The 20635-nt window shown below is 42.5% G+C and overlaps 1 protein-coding gene across 1 annotated transcript in view; it reads right to left on the minus strand.

Moving 5' to 3' along the window:
* Nucleotides 1-20635, minus strand: part of ROBO3 (roundabout guidance receptor 3) — a 192380-nt gene that overhangs the window by 68523 nt on the left and 103222 nt on the right. Inside the window, exons 3-5 of the mRNA XM_026671417.2 lie at nucleotides 5744-5901; nucleotides 4637-4757; nucleotides 3674-3812 (exon numbers count right to left, since the gene is read on the minus strand). Of these exons, the coding sequence (XP_026527202.2) occupies nucleotides 3674-3812; nucleotides 4637-4757; nucleotides 5744-5901 (418 nt within the window). The remainder of the gene's footprint in view (nucleotides 1-3673; nucleotides 3813-4636; nucleotides 4758-5743; nucleotides 5902-20635) is intronic.

Consider the following 20635-nt stretch of genomic DNA (forward strand, 5'->3'; position numbering starts at 1 on the left):
TAGCACAGGCAATGCTATATATTTTTATACATATATGGATGGTCCCAGAGCAGCTCCCATTACAATAGTATCAAATTCATTTCTCAGCATAATGTAACAAACATTTCATTTCCATTACACTCACATTTTAAACTCATTACAAAAGTGACTGCATCAGTCAATATAACACAGTATCATTTAGGAGGTTGACTCTCTGCATGTCTTCCCCACCAATACCACAGAAAAACCACAAAGGTCTCCTGAGCATCTGAGACGAGGCCTCAAGAGCTCTAGATTTAAAAATCAAAGCACTGGTTCTCTCTGCCAAGTAGTTCTTTTTTTTCCATGAGCAAAATATTCTCTCAGCAGTAGAACAAACCTTTATTATTGGAATTGTTCTGGAACTGATCTTCCCCTGAGGAAACTGCTTGCAGAAAAGACAAGTAAATCTTCCCAGATTGACAGAAGTAGAGCACTGAACCTATTTGATGTTTGGAGAAGAAGATGTTTGTATTTTGGATAATGAACTTCTCTCATCTTTTTGTACATGAGAAATCTTTCTCTGGGACCATCTATAGCAGAGGTCTCCAAACTTGGCAACTTTAAGACTTGTGGACTTCAACTCCCAGAATTGGGAGTTGAAGTCCACAAGTCTTAAAGTTGCCAAGTTTGGGGACCCCTGATCTATAGCTTTTAAAAACCATGGTTTGCATTTAGAGTCACCACAGTTATCAACTTTTCTTATGGTTCTTAGAAAGATTGTCACTGACTGGACTGATTCCTCAAGTTCTCAGCCCAGTTCATTCCTAAAACTCAAGTTATCGAAGATCATTTGAAGTAAATATCAGACATTGAATCGTGGACTTTATTAATGTAAAACCCAACTCTACACCGTTTCTTCCAAGCTATAGCTCTGCAGGTCAGTTCTGGTAGACTAGCTCCATGCCAGGTCTGGTACGTACAAAGGATGGCCTCTTCTACTGAGCAATTGGATTTGCTTCTACTGGAAGAAGCACGTTCTACCAGAAGTGCTTCTTCTTATACATGTGAGCTACATGCTCCACTGCTGCCAGGAGTAATGAAAAAAAAATAAAAAATAAAACTAGAGACCAAATTTTGCACAATTATTCTTATTAACTATATGTCCTTCTGGATCATCATTCCCCCAGAGATTAGACTGGCCCCAACTCTGATTCTCTTCCAGAAGGTGCTGAAGACCTGGTTCTGCCAGCGGGACTGGGGAACCCAGAGCGGGATGGAGCCCATTAAATGTCTCGTGTAATCTGCTGTCGCTGGTGGGGAGGGAGTGGGGGGTGATTTTACTATATTAATTTATTTGATTTTATTAGTTTTATTGTTTTTAAATTGTGGTTTTATATGTCGTAAGCTGCCTTAAAGTTGCCATGGTGAATAGGTGGCAATACAAATCCAATAAATAAATAAAATAAATAAACTATCATCTTCCTTTGAATTCTTGGCTGCATGAAAAATCATATTGTGTTATCTGGTTTAATCATGTTCAGTGACTTTCTGTGTCCCCATATACGGAACCTATTCTCCCTTCTCATCGTTAAACTTATTCTCCATCCCCAGTCTTCAAAAATGTGTTCCGTCTTCTCATTAGTGCATTCAGAAGGGGAGAAAAATAGAAGCCTTTAACCATACAGCAACTAGTGCAACTGCCTGTAATGATATTTACTGTCAGCTCTGTTGTGCCTCATGCATGATTATCCAGGGGATTAAGCTCTTTGTCACCCTGGAATCAAGACAAGGATATCTGAACAATGGTCCCATTTCAACACTCACACTTTGACAGTAATCGACTGACCTTTAGAGCCTCTACAGCATGGCAAAAGAAGCCTTCTTTCGAATCAGCAAAGGGTTGTCAGCCATTATTGCTACTGCTTGTCGTTTCTTGCACTTGTCATTTTTAACATGCAAAGGAGCTGATGGCTCTCCTTTTACAACTGGGGAAACGAAGGATGCCAAAGCTATTTGATAAGGGCTAAGGGGGAAAAGCCAGCTACTGCAATCCTTACAAGTTCTCCGGCATTTTTTTCCTATCACTTCCTATTCAGTTTGATGAATTGTTTGCTTCTGATTTTTTAAAGAAGAAAGAACTGAATAATTTTAGTTGAGTTTGATTCTGACCAGCTTAAAGTTGACTCAGCCTTCCATCCTTCTGATGTTGGTAAAATGAGGATCCAAATTGTTGGGGGCAACATGCTGATTCTGTAAACTGCTTAGAGAGGGCTGTAAAAGCACTGTGAAGCCAGTGGGGGATGCAAATATTTTTACTACCAGTTCTGTGGGCGTGGCTAGGTGGGCGTGGCCATGTGACTGGGTGGGTGTGGCTTCTTCTTTATTTGCACTCCCCCGGCACTCTGTTTTTGGCCTCCTGAGCCTCAGGGAAGCTTCCTGGGAGTCATTTTTGCTCCCAGGAGGCTTCCTGAGGCCCAGGAAGGCAAAAAACAGAGCGCTGGGGGCACAGCTCCCCACCACCCACGAGCCCCCTTTTTATTCCTGGGCCTCAGGGAAGCATCCTGGGCAAAGCAGTAAGACAGCGAGGGGATCCCGGCACAGCTGATCGTTGGAAGGGGGGGAAGAAATACCTTAAGGAGTGACTGAGAATGCAGTCAGCAATGTCGGGCATGTGCGCAATTGGGTGGAGAGGGGTGGGGGGCCAGCCGATTTGCCAGTTCTCTGAACTACGCAGAATTGTAACAACCGGTTCTATCGAACCAGTCTGAACCAGTAGAATCCCACCCCTGTGTGAAGCAGTATATAAGTCTACATGCTATTGCTATTGAAGGTGTTCCTCAAGCACTATAGGGAAGTATAGGTAAGTGCTATTGCTACTACTATTTGTAAATGCTATCTTGACTGTCATGTTACTATAACAGAATCTTGCAAATCTGAGTGCAATTCTCTCTTATTTTAATTTTACTTTTTGGGAAATAGGATGGGTTCCTTTTCAAGATGCTTCTCACAGCCCCTTTATCTATCTGGGCTGAGATACCTTTACATGGCAGTCATCTAGTTTGCAGTTCTTTCTTCTGTTTCCCATAATCATTCCCACATAACATTACATCCATCCAAGGAAGCTTTGAGTGACAGAAATTTTTGAGTGATAACAAAGCAAAATAAACAGCACAAGACCCACCCCCTACTCCCAATGATCAGCTCTGCTCAAAAAGCCATCAGTAGAAAACAGAAATCAGAAAAGTTTAAAACAGTGGTACAATACGGTAGAAAAACAGTAAGCTCTTTTGTAGGGGAGGAAAATTACAAGACAGATTTTAGCACAGGAAGAGAAAAACAACATTTACACACCATTCAAGAGACAATTGAAAAGCTGAAAAGGAAACAAAAAGATCCAAACACATTCTCACCAATAATCAACACCCACATAAGAAGAGATTGACATCAGGATTAATACCAGACCAACAATCCAGCAGTAAACAACACCCCAATCAAGGAATTACCAAGAAGAAAACAACACTCCTACCAATACTAACAGGAGAAGTCATTGTATACAAACAGAGAGCAAACCCCACTCCCTTCTAGCACTGAAGATATTACCCGCTTGAGTAATGAAATGTCTGCAAGGAAACCACAAGCTCATAGAGACTAAGGACTCCACAGTTTAATATAGAGGAAGAACCTTAAAGATGAACTTGCAGCTGCCACTTACCTCCCCCGAGGAAGTTCTCCTTCCTCTTTTCGCCACCGGGATGTTGGCACTGGATCTCCTTGCACCTCACAGTGGAAATTCACAGTGTCTTCGGCCAGGACCACCTGGTTGATGGGCCTCTTGATGAAAGTGGGCCGTTCTGTCAGGATCATAAAGTGTTTCAAAAGCAAAGAACAAGGACAGGATATAGAGACACATATTATTTTGGATCTAGTGTTGAGATCTCAGTTTGGCCTTCTCTGTCATAATGAAAGGAGATGCGATTGAGACTAGGGGAAAGAAACAGGGATGACTAAAGCATGTTTTCAGTCCTGGGAAAAAGAATTTGAGTAGGAGAGAGTGAATGACTAATGGGCCTGGGGCTACTTTAATTTCCGAATCCTCATGCAAGCAATCCATAGGGGTATGTGAATCACCCAAGACTGGTTTTCAAATCGTTAATGCAATGGGATGAGTTGAGTCAATTCAATTCAAACCATCCCTTCAAGGCACTGAATCAAATTGATTTCAGTCATTAATTCAATTTGAGGGGAAGAAAAGATGGACTTGGACTTGCACAAATGTGTATCCAAACGATCTCAAAGAACCCGATTCAACTGATCAACCAGATTTGCCGATTTGATCAAGAAGGCGATTTGAGTGAATCTCTGCATAATCCCAGTAATCTTGTAAATCTGACTCCACTCCTGTGGCCCAATAGATAAAAAAAAGGGAATCCAGGAAAAAAAGAAATTTGAAAAAAGATTGAAAAAAATGGCCCAACCCAATTTTAGTGATAGCCCCATCAATTAATCTTACACATGTAAAAAGAATTATCCTCCTTCATTTCCCTCATTTCAATTCCTACAACTTCTAAACTTCTTTTTAAATATAATTTTCCATGGTCTCATCTAGTTGAACCCAAGGAAATTCACTTTCTTCCACTTCTCCAGTAGAGTCCACCAGAACCCTGCTTCTACGTACCAAACACCACCAGTTCTGCAGGTTCGCTATCCCGTTCGCCTACCATATTGGTGGCCACACAGATGTACATTCCAGCATCACTCTTTCTGGTGTTGGACATCATCAGCTTCCCACCTCGGATCTAAGAAGAAGGTCAAGAAAAGGCTCTAAGATCTCCAACCACAGACTGTTTCTAGGCCTGTAGGTTGATGGAAAATGGCACTCTGGCCTTGCTTCCATGTCATGAGTGACCTAGTCAATCCTTCTGCTAGTGATCAGACTTATCTTTTGATGCCATAGTCACATAACCTTGGGCAATTTATTTATATATTCTGGGTGACCTACAGAGATGAAAACAAAACCCACAACATGAAACACCCAAGGTTAAAACAGTTAATTCCCCTCAAAAAGAAAACATTACTGATTCAAATGCTAGGGATACAGCCAGGTCTTTGAAGTGCTTCGAAAGCCCAACAGTATTGGGGTCACCGGGATTTCCTCTTCTAGAGGGCAGGCACTGCCACCAAGAAGCCACAACTCTGGTATCCAATAAGATGGCACTGCTTGATGGAAAGGACCAGAGCATGCTAACTGGGAAAGAGGTAGTCATTTTGTGGGCTCCCAGTTGCCACAAAGCAGACTGGAAAGTAGTGACTTCCTTTCCATGTTTATTATTTTTCCACCTAAAGGGCAGAAGAACTTGGCACAACTAGGATGGCACAACTTGGATTAATACATCCAGAGACAAGTTGAGGCTTCATCTTCCCCATACCTGTCCCTTTATTCCTCATTTACCCTTCCCTGTGAGGAAAAGAGGACGAAAGATAACATAGCAAGAGCCTAGAAAAACATTGTCTTCATGGGACCCGTTTCTTCATCCCATATGAAGGGGGGAAAACTATTAATCCTCCAGTGAGCAGTTTACATACCACTGTGGTGGGAATTTAATTGATTAGGAAGAATGATAGCTCAGGTATGGTGTCCTGGACCAGAAGATGAACATGTCAACTTGGCCTATTGACTAGAAGCTGTTTATCCTTGCCTAGAAGTTCCAGCCCAAGGCATTTTCTAAGTTATTCAATCCTGACATGCAATGTATGCACAAAAAGTAGAGATGCTCAATCTCACCGTGATGCGCTCCTCCTTATCACTGATGCGGATGCTGTTCTTCTTCCAGGATATGGTGGGCTCTGGGTGGCCTCTTGGTGGGATGCACTCCATCACTGCTGGCTCACCAGCTGCTACTACCACATCACTGGGGGCCTGCCGGAAGTCATCTCTTAAGACTGTAAGAAAAAGGAAGGCTGTGAATGCCCTTCAGAAGTATCTATGGAGATTCTCAGTCATCCAGGTCATGATTGTCCCAAAGGTGCTTTTTCAAAAGGCAACTGGCAACTGGACTTTTCTTTGTTTGTTTTTTCTCTTGGAGACGTTTCACTTCTCATCCAAGAGGCATTCCCCACCATTCAATCAGAACTTAAGGTGCTTCTTGGATAAGAAGCAAAACGTCTTCAAGAGAAAAAACATGGAAAGTCTAGTTGCCTTTTGAAAAAGCACCTTTGGATCCCTTATCAGAAGGGATAAGACTAGCAGCAGAGAGACTGGGAGCCAAGGAAACACGTGAAGATAATCCTCCTTTGCGTCCTTCAAAAAAGTTCTTTTTTTCCAATAACACAGAATGAAGCATCCTTTAAAAAGTACTGCATGGTGGTGGTGGGGATCTATAGGCATCTCCAATAATCCCCAAAGCCAGAAAATTATAAATTTTGAGAAAGCAAGATGTGGATCTCCTTGAAAGACCTATTTTCCAAACCTCCTCACCAAAACAGGCCTTCCTGTCTTATTGCAAAGAGCTGGTGATCCCAATGCTTTCCATCGCTATGGTGTTTCATACCACCCTCCACCTCATTTCCTCACTGCCTTCCGGACTCAGCTTTAAGGGCATCAGGAACTAACAACTCCCACGCCGGAAACAACACTCGACTTAACAGCTGCTCCCTCTGCTATCTGCTGTATGCCCCAATAGGGCCAGCTTTGCCATATGGCCTAAAGGGATGCAAAAAGAGTTTGCAAGCAAAATACATCTCACCTTTGCCAAGTGCAATATGGCAATTTTCCTAAGCAAGCGTAATCTCTTTGGACCTTTTTTCCAAAGCAAAAGCGGTTTGCAAAAAAACTGAAGAGAGCCCGACAATTGCCTTCCCCAGGGCAAACATGCCTGAGGCAAGGAGCTGTACTTGGGAGCTTTTTGGCATGTGAAGCATCAAAGAAGCAGTAGAGTTCCAAACTTTAATTGCTGCCCAGTAGGTACATGGGAAAGAGAGAAGGAAATATCTGCATTGGTTATAACTCAATGAACTCAAGGCACACATTTCATTATGGAAAGAAAAGTAAGGAGGGATATGGGATTAAATGGTCCTCATGGACTACAATGATCATTTAGAGGTGGGAGTAATGTAATCTACTGGATTCCTTGCATGGGTTGCCCCCCTGTGACTATGGAGGAGAGATGGGGAGGTTAACTACCAGATTATAAGAACATGAGCAAATGGTTAGGCATGGAGACCTGAACTCATTGTAAGCTTCACATGCAATGAACAAGGATGTGCATTCAATTTCACAGCTACCAAGATTGTTGGATGAGCAGAGACAAAAATAGCCAGATAAATGACTAAAGTCTGGGAAACAGGTCCCTTGTCAGTCAACAGGAGGGCTGATTTACCACCAGCTTACCAAGTACTTAGGAGCCAAGGGCGCAGCAGCACAAGGAAACAACAACTAATGACTTAATAGCTGGACATCAACACCCTAATTAACAACTAAAAGCCACACAAAATCAGGCACCATATAAATACCATGTGTAGAACAGCCCAGTGCTGGAGAGAGAATATTCCTGATGATGGGCTCCCACATGAGCCAAAAAGCTTGGAAGAATAAATCTTTGGTCCCAGTGACCGACTCAAATTAGATCCTACAATCCAATGGTCTATTTGAGAATATGCTTAGGCTCCAAACATGATCCTTTCAACCCTGCCTTCTAATGATGTCAAACAATTCAAGAAGAGAAAGCAATTCTTTCCTGATTGCCAAACTCTTTGGAAGCAGAGATAAGGACATCTACACCCCTTCTCAATCTCTAGTCTAGTTTCATCAGACTGATTTCATCAGAAGCCCATCTTAATCTCTTTTAGTCTGTTTCAATCTTATCAGTGGCCATTCTCCTTCTTATTTAAGGAGCGTGCATCTTACCCTAGCAACATTTCACACTTGAAGTTGCAAATACCATCACTTTGGAACACACTATGTTTGGCAGTCCACAGAGGAAGGGGTTGAAAAATCACATATTACAAAAGGGATAATAGTACCAGTGGGCCCAATCAGAATGTATATTTCAAGAATGGGACAGTGAATACATGGTTGGAATATAGTCCCCATGCAGATTAATTTTATTATTAATGCAATGTTTATAAAATAGTGGTGTCTAAATTAAGGGCAAGAATACTAGATTGGTGGTTCTTAGACCAAAGGAATGGGAGTCCCAAAGGTGCTTTTTCAAGAGACAACTGGACTTTCTGGTTTTTCTTTGGAGATGTTTTGCTTCTCATGCAAGAAGCTTCTTCAGCTAAAAGGATATGGGAGATGCTGTGTTATTTTCTCCCAAATATTAAAAAACAATCTCCATTCTTATTTTTTGTTCCTTAGCTGGTGTGTGCGTGCGTGCGTGTGTGTGTGTGTAGATGGGAGAGATCTGCAAAGCAAGAGAAGTTTCCTCACTGTTTTGCAGAAAGGCTTCATTTGAAGGTTTCTCATGCATGCGTGTGTGTGTGCACAGTCATGCATGCGTGAGCACATACACAATTGTTGGTTGGATAAAAAGCACGTATGGTTGTAAGAGTCTTAGCTCCCTAGCAGTGGTGAGAGATGAAAAAATGTGTGTGTGGGGGAGGGGGGGTTTCCTTTTGACATGGTCACCAAGCTTCTTCATAAATTGAGGATGTGGGGCCAGCATCTTTGCTCTAAATCAGAGGTGGGCATTCAGCAGGTTCTGACCAGTTCTGGAGAACCGGTAGCCGAAATTTTGAGTAGTTCCGAGAAACGGGAAATCCCACCTCTGACTGGAGATTTTGCAGAATCCTTCCCCTGCCAGAACCAGTAGTAAACAAAAAATTGAATCCCACCACTGCTCTAAATCTTTTCCCAAAACAGAATCTCAAAACTGTATTGTGAATGGGTTAATTTGGAAGGCAATGAAATAAATATGGAAGACATTAAAAAGGGACGCACCATCATCAAGATTTAGAAGGACCAACATCTCATGACAACCTCCGGATGAAACAAAAGGCAGGCTTTTCACAGATGAAGTCTGGGCCTTTTTCCTCAGTCTCTTTCTGCTTCGTCTGAATTATTAAGCACCCCACAAATTCACTGCCCCTTAGGCTGCCTCATGTATTTACCACTGCACAACTAATTATTCCTTCTCTGAGTTGTTTCTTAATCAGCCGCTGCTTGCCAAAATAATTCAGCATTTTATAACCATTACAGGGAAATGTCAAGGCTTTATTGCACAACTGCCTGTCAGAGGCTATTTATGGCGTTGCAGAGATTTCCTGGACTTGTAAAACACACCAGAGGAGCTGCAGCCAGCAAAAGAGCAATGGCAAAAACAACATTTCATTTCGCCTGACTTTATGATTCTGGAGGGCTTGCCTTGTGCTTTGGACACGCACATGACTATTCATCCTTGTACTGATCCCAAGCCACCGGGGAAATGATCCCCTGAAAATAGGAACCGAGAGGAGGCCAAGCCACTTGGCTGGAATTAGCAGCAAGTGTCTAAAGCAATCTTTTTCAACCTCAGCACCTTTACGCTGTGTGGACTCCCAGAATTTCCCAGCCAGCTTGCTCAAGTTGAGAAAAAGAATGGACTCAATAACAACAGAGGTGAGTCCACCATTGGAAGATATGAAGAATCAGGGTAAGGGACAGGATCCTCTTTGGGAAACTCTTGCCATATGGTTGCTAAGAGTTGACACCAAACTTGATGTTACACAATCAAACAAATTGCCTAAAGCAGGGGTGTCCAACCTTGGTAACGTTAAGCCTGGAGGACTTCAACTCCCAGCTGGCTGGGGAATTCTAGGAGTTGAAGTCCTCCAGGCTTAACATTAGCAAGGTTGGACACCCCTGGCCTAAAGAGTCAATAACCAATTAGAAAACTGAAATGTGAAAGATTCCATTGTACCAGGCAGTTGAAGCATACTCTCGCCTTAACTATCAGATGCAAAGAAGAGGACTACTTATTTTTAAAGACCCTCCTGAGCTTTGTTATTATTTACCCCTCTCTGAAACTGTTATTGGGTGCTATTTACAACTCCTTTTTCCCATACTGACATTTGACCTGAGATATTATTACATTGCAACATTTCCTTGGCTAAATAATGTGGTAGGAACACCAAGCTGATAAGCTGAGCATTGCAGAGCTAGGCTAACACAAAAGGCAGGGATGCAGCTAATAATATTTTTCCCTGGTTCACAAAAAAAAAAAAAAGATGAGGCAAGAAAGGTTTCAGGAAAAGGCAGAAGAAATTTTCCTCTTGGAGTTTGGGAAGTTTGTCTGTAATCTCAACAAACAAAACCTCAATTGATCTGAAGACAACTTCTAATATTTGGGTTTGTAGATCACCCAAGGAATGGTAGGCTGAAGATTTAGAATCAATGAAAGAAAGCATATTTTAAGCCTTTCTCTGCAACAAGATGTGTGGTGGGATTCATACTTTAGACAAAGAGAGCTAAATAAATTTATTGAGGATTTATTGTTGTTCAGTCATTAAGTCTTGTCCAACTCTTCACAATCCCATGGATCAGCCCCCCAACCTCATTTTAGATTAGATTAGAGTCAACTTTATTGTCATTGCCACAGGCAACAAAATACAGTTAGCATCTAACCAGAAGTGCAAAACAGCAATAAAGTATAGATAGATAGATAGATAGATAGATAGATAGATAGATAGATAGATAGATAGCTATACAATAAAACTGTAACTATATATGGATATACAGAACATCTATGAATATGCAGAATATATATATATATATATATATATATATATATATATATATATATATATATATATATATATATATATATATATATATATATATATATATATATATATATATATATATATATATATATATATATGACCGTACAGAGTGTTTATGAACATATTAAATGTAAGTATAATGCTCAAAAGTTTATACAAGCTATGTTATATATTATCAGGGAAAGTATCAGTGTGTGTATGGGAATAGACGAGTTGAGGAGTTCAATAAGAAACCCGCTGTATGGTAGAAGATGATCCTTAGCCTGCTGGTCTTAGACTACAGGCACCTGAACATCTTCCCTGATGGAAGAAGGGTAAACAATTTATGGGCTGGATGGGAGAAGTCCTTAACGATGACCTGTAGGCTCAGATTCTCAGCCAGCAAGCTGGCTGAGGAATTCTGGGAGTTGAAGTCCACAACAAGGTTGGACACCCTGCTGTAGGCTTTTCACAGACATTTCCTCTGAATGTCCACAATGGCAGGAAGTGGGATCCCTATAATGCGTTGGGCAGTTTTCACCACCCTCAGTAATGCTTTCCTTTCTTTAATGGTACAATTTCCATACCAGATTGAAATACAGCTGGTTAGGATGTTCTCAACTGCACAATGGTAGAATTTGATCAGAATAGTCGGGGAAAGGTGGTTCTTCCTCAGTAATCTCAGAAAGAAGAGGTGCTGGTGAGCTTTCTTGATCAGGCTGGTGGTGTTGATCTGCCAAGACAGATCCTCAGAGAGGTGGATCCCCAGGAACTTGAAGCTGGTGACACGTTCTCCCATTCTCCCATTGATGTATATAGGAGAATGTGTGTAAGCATTTTTCTTCCTGAAATCCACAATGAGCTCTTTGGTCTTGTTAGTGTTGAGTAATAAGTTATTGTCAGCACACCATGTAACTAGGCTCTGCACCTCCTTCCTTTACTCTGAGTCATCATTATCATTGATGAGTCCAATCACCATGGTGTCGTCTGCAAACTTGATAATGATGTTAGAGCCATGCACAGGCCTGCAGTCATAGGTGAAAAGAGAGAACAGGAAGGGACTCAGCACACAGCCTTGGGGAACGCCAGTACTTAGTGTGATGGTGGATGAAGTAGAGTTATTCAACTTGACCTGTTGTGGTCTGTTTGTCAAGAAGTCCAGTATCCAATTGCAGAGAGTAGTATTGATGCCAAGGTCGCCAAGTTTGGTGATCAACCTGGAGGGAACGACTGTATTGAATGCTGAACTGAAGTCAACAAACAGCATTTTTGCATAGGTGTTCTTATTGTCCAGGTGTGTTAGAGTGCTATGTAATGCTATGGAAACAGCATCCTCAGTGCTCCTGATCTTGCTGTAGGGAAATTGATAGGGGTCCAGTGTGACTGGGAGACAAGTTTTGAGCCGTGCCAGGACTAACCGCTCAAAGCACTTCATGATTGTAGATGTAAGTGCTATAGGGCGGTAGTCATTCAAACACTCTGGCTTGGAGTGTTTAGGCACCGGCACGATGGAAGTGGTCTTGAAACAAGTTGGTACAGCTGCTTGGGAAAGATACAGATTAAAGATGTCAGTCAAAACCACAGACAGTCTGGTCTTGGTGGCTGTTTCCTGGTTGTATCGTTCAAAACAAGCATAAAAAACATTCAGCTCATCGAGAAATGAGACATTAACGGATGAGGGAGTAAGGTGGGCAGGCTTGTAGTCGGTGATATTCTGAATGCCCTGCCACATACGCCGGGGATTGGAATTAGCAAAGTGATCCTCAATACTTAATTTGTAGCTACACATCGCTTTCTTGACGCCCTTTCTCAAATCAGCCCTGGATGCACTGTAGGCCTGTCTGTCACCAGATGTAAAGGCAGCATCTCGGGCCCTGAGCAGGAGACAGACCTCCCGATTCATCCCTGGCTTCTGATTGGGGTATATGGTAATCTGTTTTTCAATCGTGACACTGTTAATCGTGAAGTTAATATGATCCAAAATGGAGGAGGTATATTTATCAATGTCTGTGTGAGAGTCAGAGGTAGCTTGAGAGGCAAATATACTCCAGTCCGTGTGCTGAAATCGGTCCTGCAGTATATTATCTGATTCTTCCGGTCAAACTTTGATTGTAGTCACAGAGGGTTTCACATGTTGGATGAGCGGTGTGTATTTAGGGAGTAGGAACAATGGGAGGTGATCAGACTGTCCCAAGTGGGGGAGAGAGAAAACTCTGTATGCATCTTCAACATTAGTGTAGACCTGATCCAATGTTTTATTCCCTCTTGTATGACATAAAATATTCTGATGAAATTTAGGGAGTACTGTTCTCAAGTTAGAGTGGTTAAAGTCACCCCCAACAATGAAAGCTGCCTCAGGATGCAATGCTAATTGTTTGCTAATGGCTGCATATACACTGCTCAAAAAAATAAAGGGAACACAAAAATAAGACATCCTAGATCTGAATGAATGAAATATTCTTATTAAATACTTTGTTCATTACATAGTTGAATGTGCTGACAACAAAATCACACAAAAATTATCAATGGAAATCAAATTTAGCAACCCATGGAGGTCTGGATTTGGAGGTACACTCAAAATTAAAGTGGAAAAAAACACTACAGGCTGATCCAACTTTGATGTAATGTCCTTAAAACAAGTCAAAATGAGGCTCAGTAGTGTGTGTGGCCTCCACGTGCCTCTATGACCTCCCTACAACACCTGGGCATGCTCCTGATGAGGTGGCGGATGGTCTCCTGAGGGATCTCCTCCCACACCTGGACTAAAGCATCCCCCAACTCCTGGACAGTCTGTGGTGCAATGTGGCATCGGTGGATGGAACAAGACATGATGTCCCAGATGTGCTCAATTGGATTCAGGTCAGGGGAATGGGAGGGCCAGTCCATAGCATCAATGCCTTCGTCTTGCAGGAACTGCTGACACACTCCAGCCACATGAGGTCTAGCATTGTCTTGCATTAGGAGGAACCCAGGGCCAACCGCACCAGCATATGGTCTCACAAGGGGTCTGAGGGTCTCATCTCTGTACCTAATGGCAGTCAGGTTACCTCTGGCAAGCACATGGAGGGCTGTGCGGCCCCCTAAAGAAATGCCACCCCACACCATTACTGACCCACTGCCAAACTGGTCATGCTGGAGGATGTTGCAGGCAGCAGAACGTTCTCCATGGCATCTCCAGACTCTGTCACGTCTGTCACATGTGCTCATCTGTGAAGAGCACAGGATGCAAGTGGCAAATTTGCCAATCTTGGTGTTCTCTGGCAAATGCCAAACTTCCTGCATGGTGTTGGGCTGTAAGCACAACCCCCACCTGTGGACGTCGGGCCTCATGCTACCCTCATGGAGTCTGTTTCTGACCATTTGAGCAGCCATATGCACATTTGTGGCCTGCTGGAGGTCATTTTGCAGGGCTCTGGCAGTGCTCCTCTTGTCCCTCCTTGCACAAAGGTGGAGGTAGCGGTCCTGATACTGGGTTGTTGCCCTCCTATGGCCTCCTCCACGTCTCCTGATGTACTGGCCTGTCTCCTGGTAGTGCCTCCATGCTCTGGACACTACGCTGACAGACACAGCAAAACTTCTTGCCACAGCTCGCATTGATGTGCCATCCTGCTGCACTACCTGAGCCACTTGTGTGGGTTGTAGACTCCGTCTCATGCTACCACTAGAGTGAAAGCACCGCCAGCATTCAAAAGTGACCAAACCATCAGCCAGAAAGCATAGGAACTGAGAAGTGGTCTGTGGTCACCACCTGCAGAACCACTCCTTTATTGGGGATGTCTTGCTAACTGCCTATGCTTTCCACCTGTTGTCTATTCCATTTGCACAACAGCATGTGGAATTGATTGTCAATCAGTGTACCTACCTAAGTGGACAGTTTGATTTCACAGAAGCGTGATTGACTTGGAGTTATACTGTGTTGTTTAAGTGTTCCCTTTATTTTTTTGAGCAGTGTAGTTCTTTCATTGCTAGCTTAGCATTAGCGTCCGGTGGAATGTATGCAGCGGTTATTATCAAAGAATTTAACTCCTTCGATAGATAAAAAGGTCTACACTTGATCATGAGGAATTCTCCACTGTTTCACAGGTCTGTGTGGAGAGACCTAGCAACAACTGTTAGCCAAATAAATAGATGAAACTTCCATATTCAATGCCACTGTGCCAACAAATACCGGTTTGTTTCCATGAAGTCCTTGGTTTTCAGGCTACAATGATAGATTTTCTGGAAGCCTTGGATTTAGTTAGTTTGAGAAGCAAATTTTTGGCCTCTCTTTGTAACTTTTGGAATATCAACTTGCCTTCTATTCAACACCATTGTGGCTGAAAAAGATACACAAAAAGACACAGTCATGTCTGCTCACAGTAACCTGGGCTGTTTAACCTGAACATTTGAGAAAAATCTCTTTCAGCTAAATCAGGGGTCCCCAACCGCGGTCCACGGACGTACCGGTCCGTGGAACAAGTCTTACCGGGCCGCTTTTCCGGTAGAAAGCTCACTGGAAGCACTTTTTCATCAAAAAGATGGCGACGCCAGCACTTCGGTGAGCTTTTCCGGAGAAAGCCATTTCTACCGAAAAAGCTCACCGGAGCGCTGGCGCCGCCATCTTTGGCGAAAAAATGCTTCCGTGAGGTCACCGGAAGCACTTTTTCGTCAAAAAGATGGCGGCGCCCAGTTGATGCCGGTACCGGGCCGCGGCGCCCAGCTGATGCCGGTACCGGGCAGCGGCGTCAAAAGGTTGGGGATCACTGAGCTAAATGCCCTGTATTGACCTTTGCTTCATTCCTACTCTTCAACCAGAGAGGGAGAAAGAGAGAAAAGTATTAGGATTTTGTCTACTTTTTGAAATATTTGTTTCGTCCTTCAACACTTTAGAAGAAGGGAGAAGGAAGGGAGGAAGGAGGAGGAGGAAAAAGAGTATGCTTACTAGGCATTAATAGAGTGTCAATAAGCCATTTAACTTTGCGCCGAGTAATACACCATAAATATTCATACCTAAGTGTAATATACTGAAATAATCTTGCTGGTAATGAGCAATAAAATACAGATATATTGCTTGTTAAATATTTATGCCTACAACCCAAGAGCTTTGTCAAAATGGACGCCTTTGGAGGGAACTGGACGCAGCACCGTAGTAAAATGCTTACAATATTAGTTAAGCAACACGTCCCTTGAGATCACGGTTCCCAGATCTTGCACAGCAGCACAAGCACCATGTGCCAGCCATCAGTTATTACTTACATTGCCAACATGACCACTAAGTGGTCTTTAGAATAGGAATGGTCCAATCATCGGTCAACTCTCTTTCCTAGCAGAAAATGGTGCTGGAAAACTGTTCAGAAGGGGAAAAGTGCAGATTCTCCGTGAAGTCAAAACTGACACGAAGTACTAGAGATGAACTTAAGAATTCAGCCAAGATGCTGAACTGACCAACTATACTACACTCAATCAGATTTACACCTTTTTTTCTCCAGGATACGGAACTCAGTGCTTTCCTAAAAATTTCAGAACTGAAGTTCACAAAGCCCTGGCCATGCTGACCAGGACTGATGTCTATTAACCTCCTGTAATATGTCAGGTGCTTGCTAATGATTTACTTTAACTGGCAAAAAACTCCTTCAAGGTCTTTCCTGCCACTTTTGATCCTTTTAATCAGAGAGATAACTGACGGGATCAATCACGCTCTGAATGCAATACACACGTGCTGTAGCGTTCTGTTAGGGATAACATTGTTTTACCCTAACTGTTTTGGGTAAAGATAATAAAATGATGAATCATGGTTTGTCAGATAAAGTGTATGTGACTTTAAGCTAAAGGAATGTAATTAAGGGTGCAGCTGTAAAAGTACTATATAAGCAGCAAGGCACTCTCTGGCTCTTACTGGCTGGCTTATTGAAGACTGCGTTCTTGCTGGATCGGGGAGGAGAAGAAGTGTTGGATTACTTTGAAGATATTTCTCAACGGAGAGAAGATAAGTTTTGGACAGATTTATTATATGTGTACTGACACTGGCTATTCGACACGGACTTTGCAATTAGAGTATCCTTGACAAGACTTGACTGAATTTGGTATATGACTAATGGACTGTTTATAATGACTATGCTATAATTCTTAAATGGAATAAATTATAATTTTGATAGCACAAGCGTATCTGTATTTTTACTGCGTGTTAACGAGAAGGCTTATCTCACACATTTACCTGTCTTCCTATCTGACTTCGCTGCACATTCTGTTTAGTTTGTTTTCCTTAACACCCGTTGGGGAATCCAGGCTTAACACGTTCCACTCCCTTTCATATGACAGACCAGAAAACTAATTTCCATTCTGGTTGACAAAACTGAGTTAGAAGGAGACGCACTGCAGTCTGTCCGATGAACTGCAGGTATTATCGTGATTTTCAGAAGGAAGGGATGCTGCCAAAGGAATGATCAGATAAGATCAGTGTAGCCTGCAGGATGGGTGGGGGAGCAAGAGAATCAGAAAGGATCCTCCTAGTTTCTTGGGCTGCAAAGGAGATGCAAAGAGAATTGTGCAAAAGGTGCTTTTTCAAAAGGCAACTGGACTTTCTGTGTTTTTCCTTGAAGACGTTTCGCTTCTCATCCGAGAAGCTTCTTCAGTTCAACAAGTTGTTCCTTTGGAACAACCATGATCTGGATGCCTGAGAATCTCCACAGACAAGGAGAATTGTACTTACAATTTTCAGATTTGAAGGATTGTGTTAATTTTGCTTTACAATAAAGCAGAATTAGATAATCTGCTTATTTTTCTTGTCTGGTCTACCTGGTAAGGCTGACACCAGTTTAGATGACCTCTGTCTCTCCTCCCATATCGGAGTGAGATTAAAGAAAGAAGAGGAGGAGATGTGGCTTTCGTGAACCTTATCACAGATTGTTGTAGTTAGCCGGCAGCAGGTGCGGACGGTGGAGGAGAGCAAGGACTCAGATGAGGGGCCAGAACCATTAGGGAGTGGACTGCTGCCTTCAGAGATTGTGGAGGCTGGCAGCAGTGATGAGGAGGTTTCTGAGGAGCCTATGCCAAGTGTGCATGCACGCAGGATTGCTCGTAGGAGAGAGCAGTTACAGCAGCACGGGCGACTCAGGAGTAAGGCTACAAGGTAATGGCCTCTCCCTCAAGAGGATAAAAGCCAGATTTGAAGAAGTGTTCTTTGCAGAAGGCAAAGACGCTCGGAAACTTAGCCTCGTGGACATTATACTTAGTCTTTGAAAACTCTTGTAAACTATTTCTTATTGTGGGTTTTTGACAGCCTTGAAAAACAACTTGGCAAGGCTCTTTCTTGTCGGAGCTAATTAGTTGGAAGCAGCCTTTTATCTGTGAAGAAACAGAATTCGTAGATGAAACCTTAAAAGGTGGGGGCTGCTGCCTTTGTCTTGTGTTTGCTCTCTTGGAACCAGGTTGGGTCAGAACACAGACAGAGGAATTATCGTCAGAAGTGGAAGCCACGACTGTTCTAGGTGTGTCCAGCCTATGGTCACAAGTTCTCCCAATTAGAATGACCATTCCAATTATTTCTCTGAGGGGCATACATTGGGCAGGGAAATTTAATAAGAAGGGTGGCATAAAACACACATCTAATATAATATACAGGTAATCCTCAACTTACAGCAGTTTGTTTAGCGTCTATTCAAAGTTGCAATGGCACTGAAAAAAGTGACTAATGACTGTTTTTCACACTTACGACTGTTGCAGGACCCCAGTGATCATGTGATCAAAATTTGGATGCTTGGCAACTGACTCATATTTATGATGGTTACAGTGCCCTGGGGTCATGGGATTACCTTATGCAAACTTCTGACAAGCAAAATTAATGGGGAAGCCAGATTCACTTCACAACCGTGTTGCTAACTTAACAACTACAGTGATTCACTTAACAACTGAGGCAAGCAAGGTCATTAAAAGGGGCAAAATTCCCTTAACCAATGTTTCACTTAGAGACAGAAATAGCAATAGCACATAGACTTATATACCACATTCACAGTGCTTCACAGCCCCCTCTAAGCAGTTTACAGAGTCAGCTTCTTGCCCCCAACAATCTGGGTCCTCATTTTACCAACCTTAGAAGGATGGAAGGATGGGTCAACCTTGAGCCTGGTGAGATTTGAGCTGCCGGCAGTTGGCCGTCAGCAGAAGTAGCCTGGTGTACTGCATTCTAACCACTGCATTACTATGGCTCCAATGTTGGACTCAACTGTGGTTATAAGTTGAGGACTACCTGTAATATAATAGCCATAAAGTACACATCTCATCAAATCACAGCACCTGGATGACCTTTTCTAAATTTGAAGCTAAGCGAGGTTGGACCTGATCAGGATTTGGATAGAATTCAACCAGCAATTTCCAGGGCTGCGGGCTAGATGGGACAATTAAAATGTATTCTGGAAGAAAGAATGGCAAATTATTTACATATTGAAGCTATAAAAAATTACATTGATGTATTCATGGGGTGAGAATGAGTTGAGTCTGACTTGGAGGCATTATCTATTTACGGCAGCTAACATTCCCTCCCTCCTTCCCTATTTGGCTTTACTTAAGCACAGAGAAATAAAACATGTTTATTTGATACTAGAAATTAACTTCTTTTTCAAAAATGTCAGATTCTGAATAATAAGTTCATGAAAGTTATACAACTGGAAGCTCACCAATTTCTTGCTTCTTGTCCTTCCGTTTCTCTCACAGCCTGCTTTCTCTTTTATGAGATGGACAGCTTTAAGCCTTAGTTTCAGAGAAGAATTCTAATTTTAAAGAGAGATGATTTAACTTCCTTGGTTTTCACATCTTTTTATTCTGGTCATACCACCTTTTCTTTAGAAGCCTTTTACAGGAAACCTGTAAGATTTAGGGGACCTCAACACAGAAGCAAAAGGTTGCCTGGATTTTCCTAGAGCTCATAGATAAGCAAATGAAATGGCTTTGATTCTTCTCCGAAAATCTTCCAGCAGATTCTCTTCTTTTCATTGCTCAGCCCCTGATTTAGACCTTCATCCACATTCTGAAGAGCAGGGTGTCCAACCTTGCAACTTTAAGACTTGTGGACTTCAACTCCCAGAATTCCTCAGCCAGCTTAGCTGGCTGAGGAATTCTGGGAGTTGAAGTCCACAAGTCTTAAAGTTGCCAAGGTTGGACACCCCTGCTGTAGAGCTTCTGTTGGAGGGGGGAGGGGCTGGATCACATCAATTTTAGATTGGTTCCTGTGATACCTAAATGTTAAACCTTGAGACAGTAGTAAATGGTGGAACAACCGCTTAGTCCTAACTGATTCAAACATTTCAAGAGATTGAGAATCGGGATGTAGTAAATTGCTTATAGGTTTTTCCCCCCCCCCAATGTCTGAATAGGAAACTTCATAATGGAACAGTTGCAATGCACAAGGCTACTTCTGAAAAGTTTTCAAAAACTCCCAGGTGACTGAAAATACAACAGTCAAACTATGGATTAGGGCAGATTTTAGGAGACTAGTCAGTCTACTTGTTAGAGAAAAGAAGGACTAGGGGTGACATGATAGCAGTATCCCAGTATTTGAGAGGTGGCCACAAAGCGCAGTTGGGGGGGAGGTTGCCAACTTGTTTACCAAAGCACCAGAAGGCATGACAAGAAACAATGGGTGGAAACTAAATAAGGAAAGAAGCAACCTGGAACTAAGGAGAAACTTCCTAACAGTGAGGACAATTAACCAGTGGAACAGCTTGCCTCCAGAAGTTGTAGGTGCTTCATCACTGGAGGTTTTTAAGAAGAGACTGGACAGTCACTTGTCTGAAATGGTATAGAGTCTTTCTGGTTGAGCAGAGGGTTGGACTAGAAGATCTCCAAGGTTCCTTCCAGCTCTATTCTGACCGATTGATTGACATAATTCAAAGTGCTAGTTAGGACTGTCAATGCAGGATGACCTTTGATGACAAAGGCTTTCCTTCCTTCCTTCCTTCCTTCC

Source organism: Notechis scutatus, chromosome 7 (genome assembly GCF_049901735.1).
Source record: "Notechis scutatus isolate UNSWTSFEM ecotype Mainland chromosome 7, rNotScu1.2, whole genome shotgun sequence".
Classification (NCBI taxonomy): Eukaryota; Metazoa; Chordata; class Lepidosauria; order Squamata; family Elapidae; genus Notechis; species Notechis scutatus.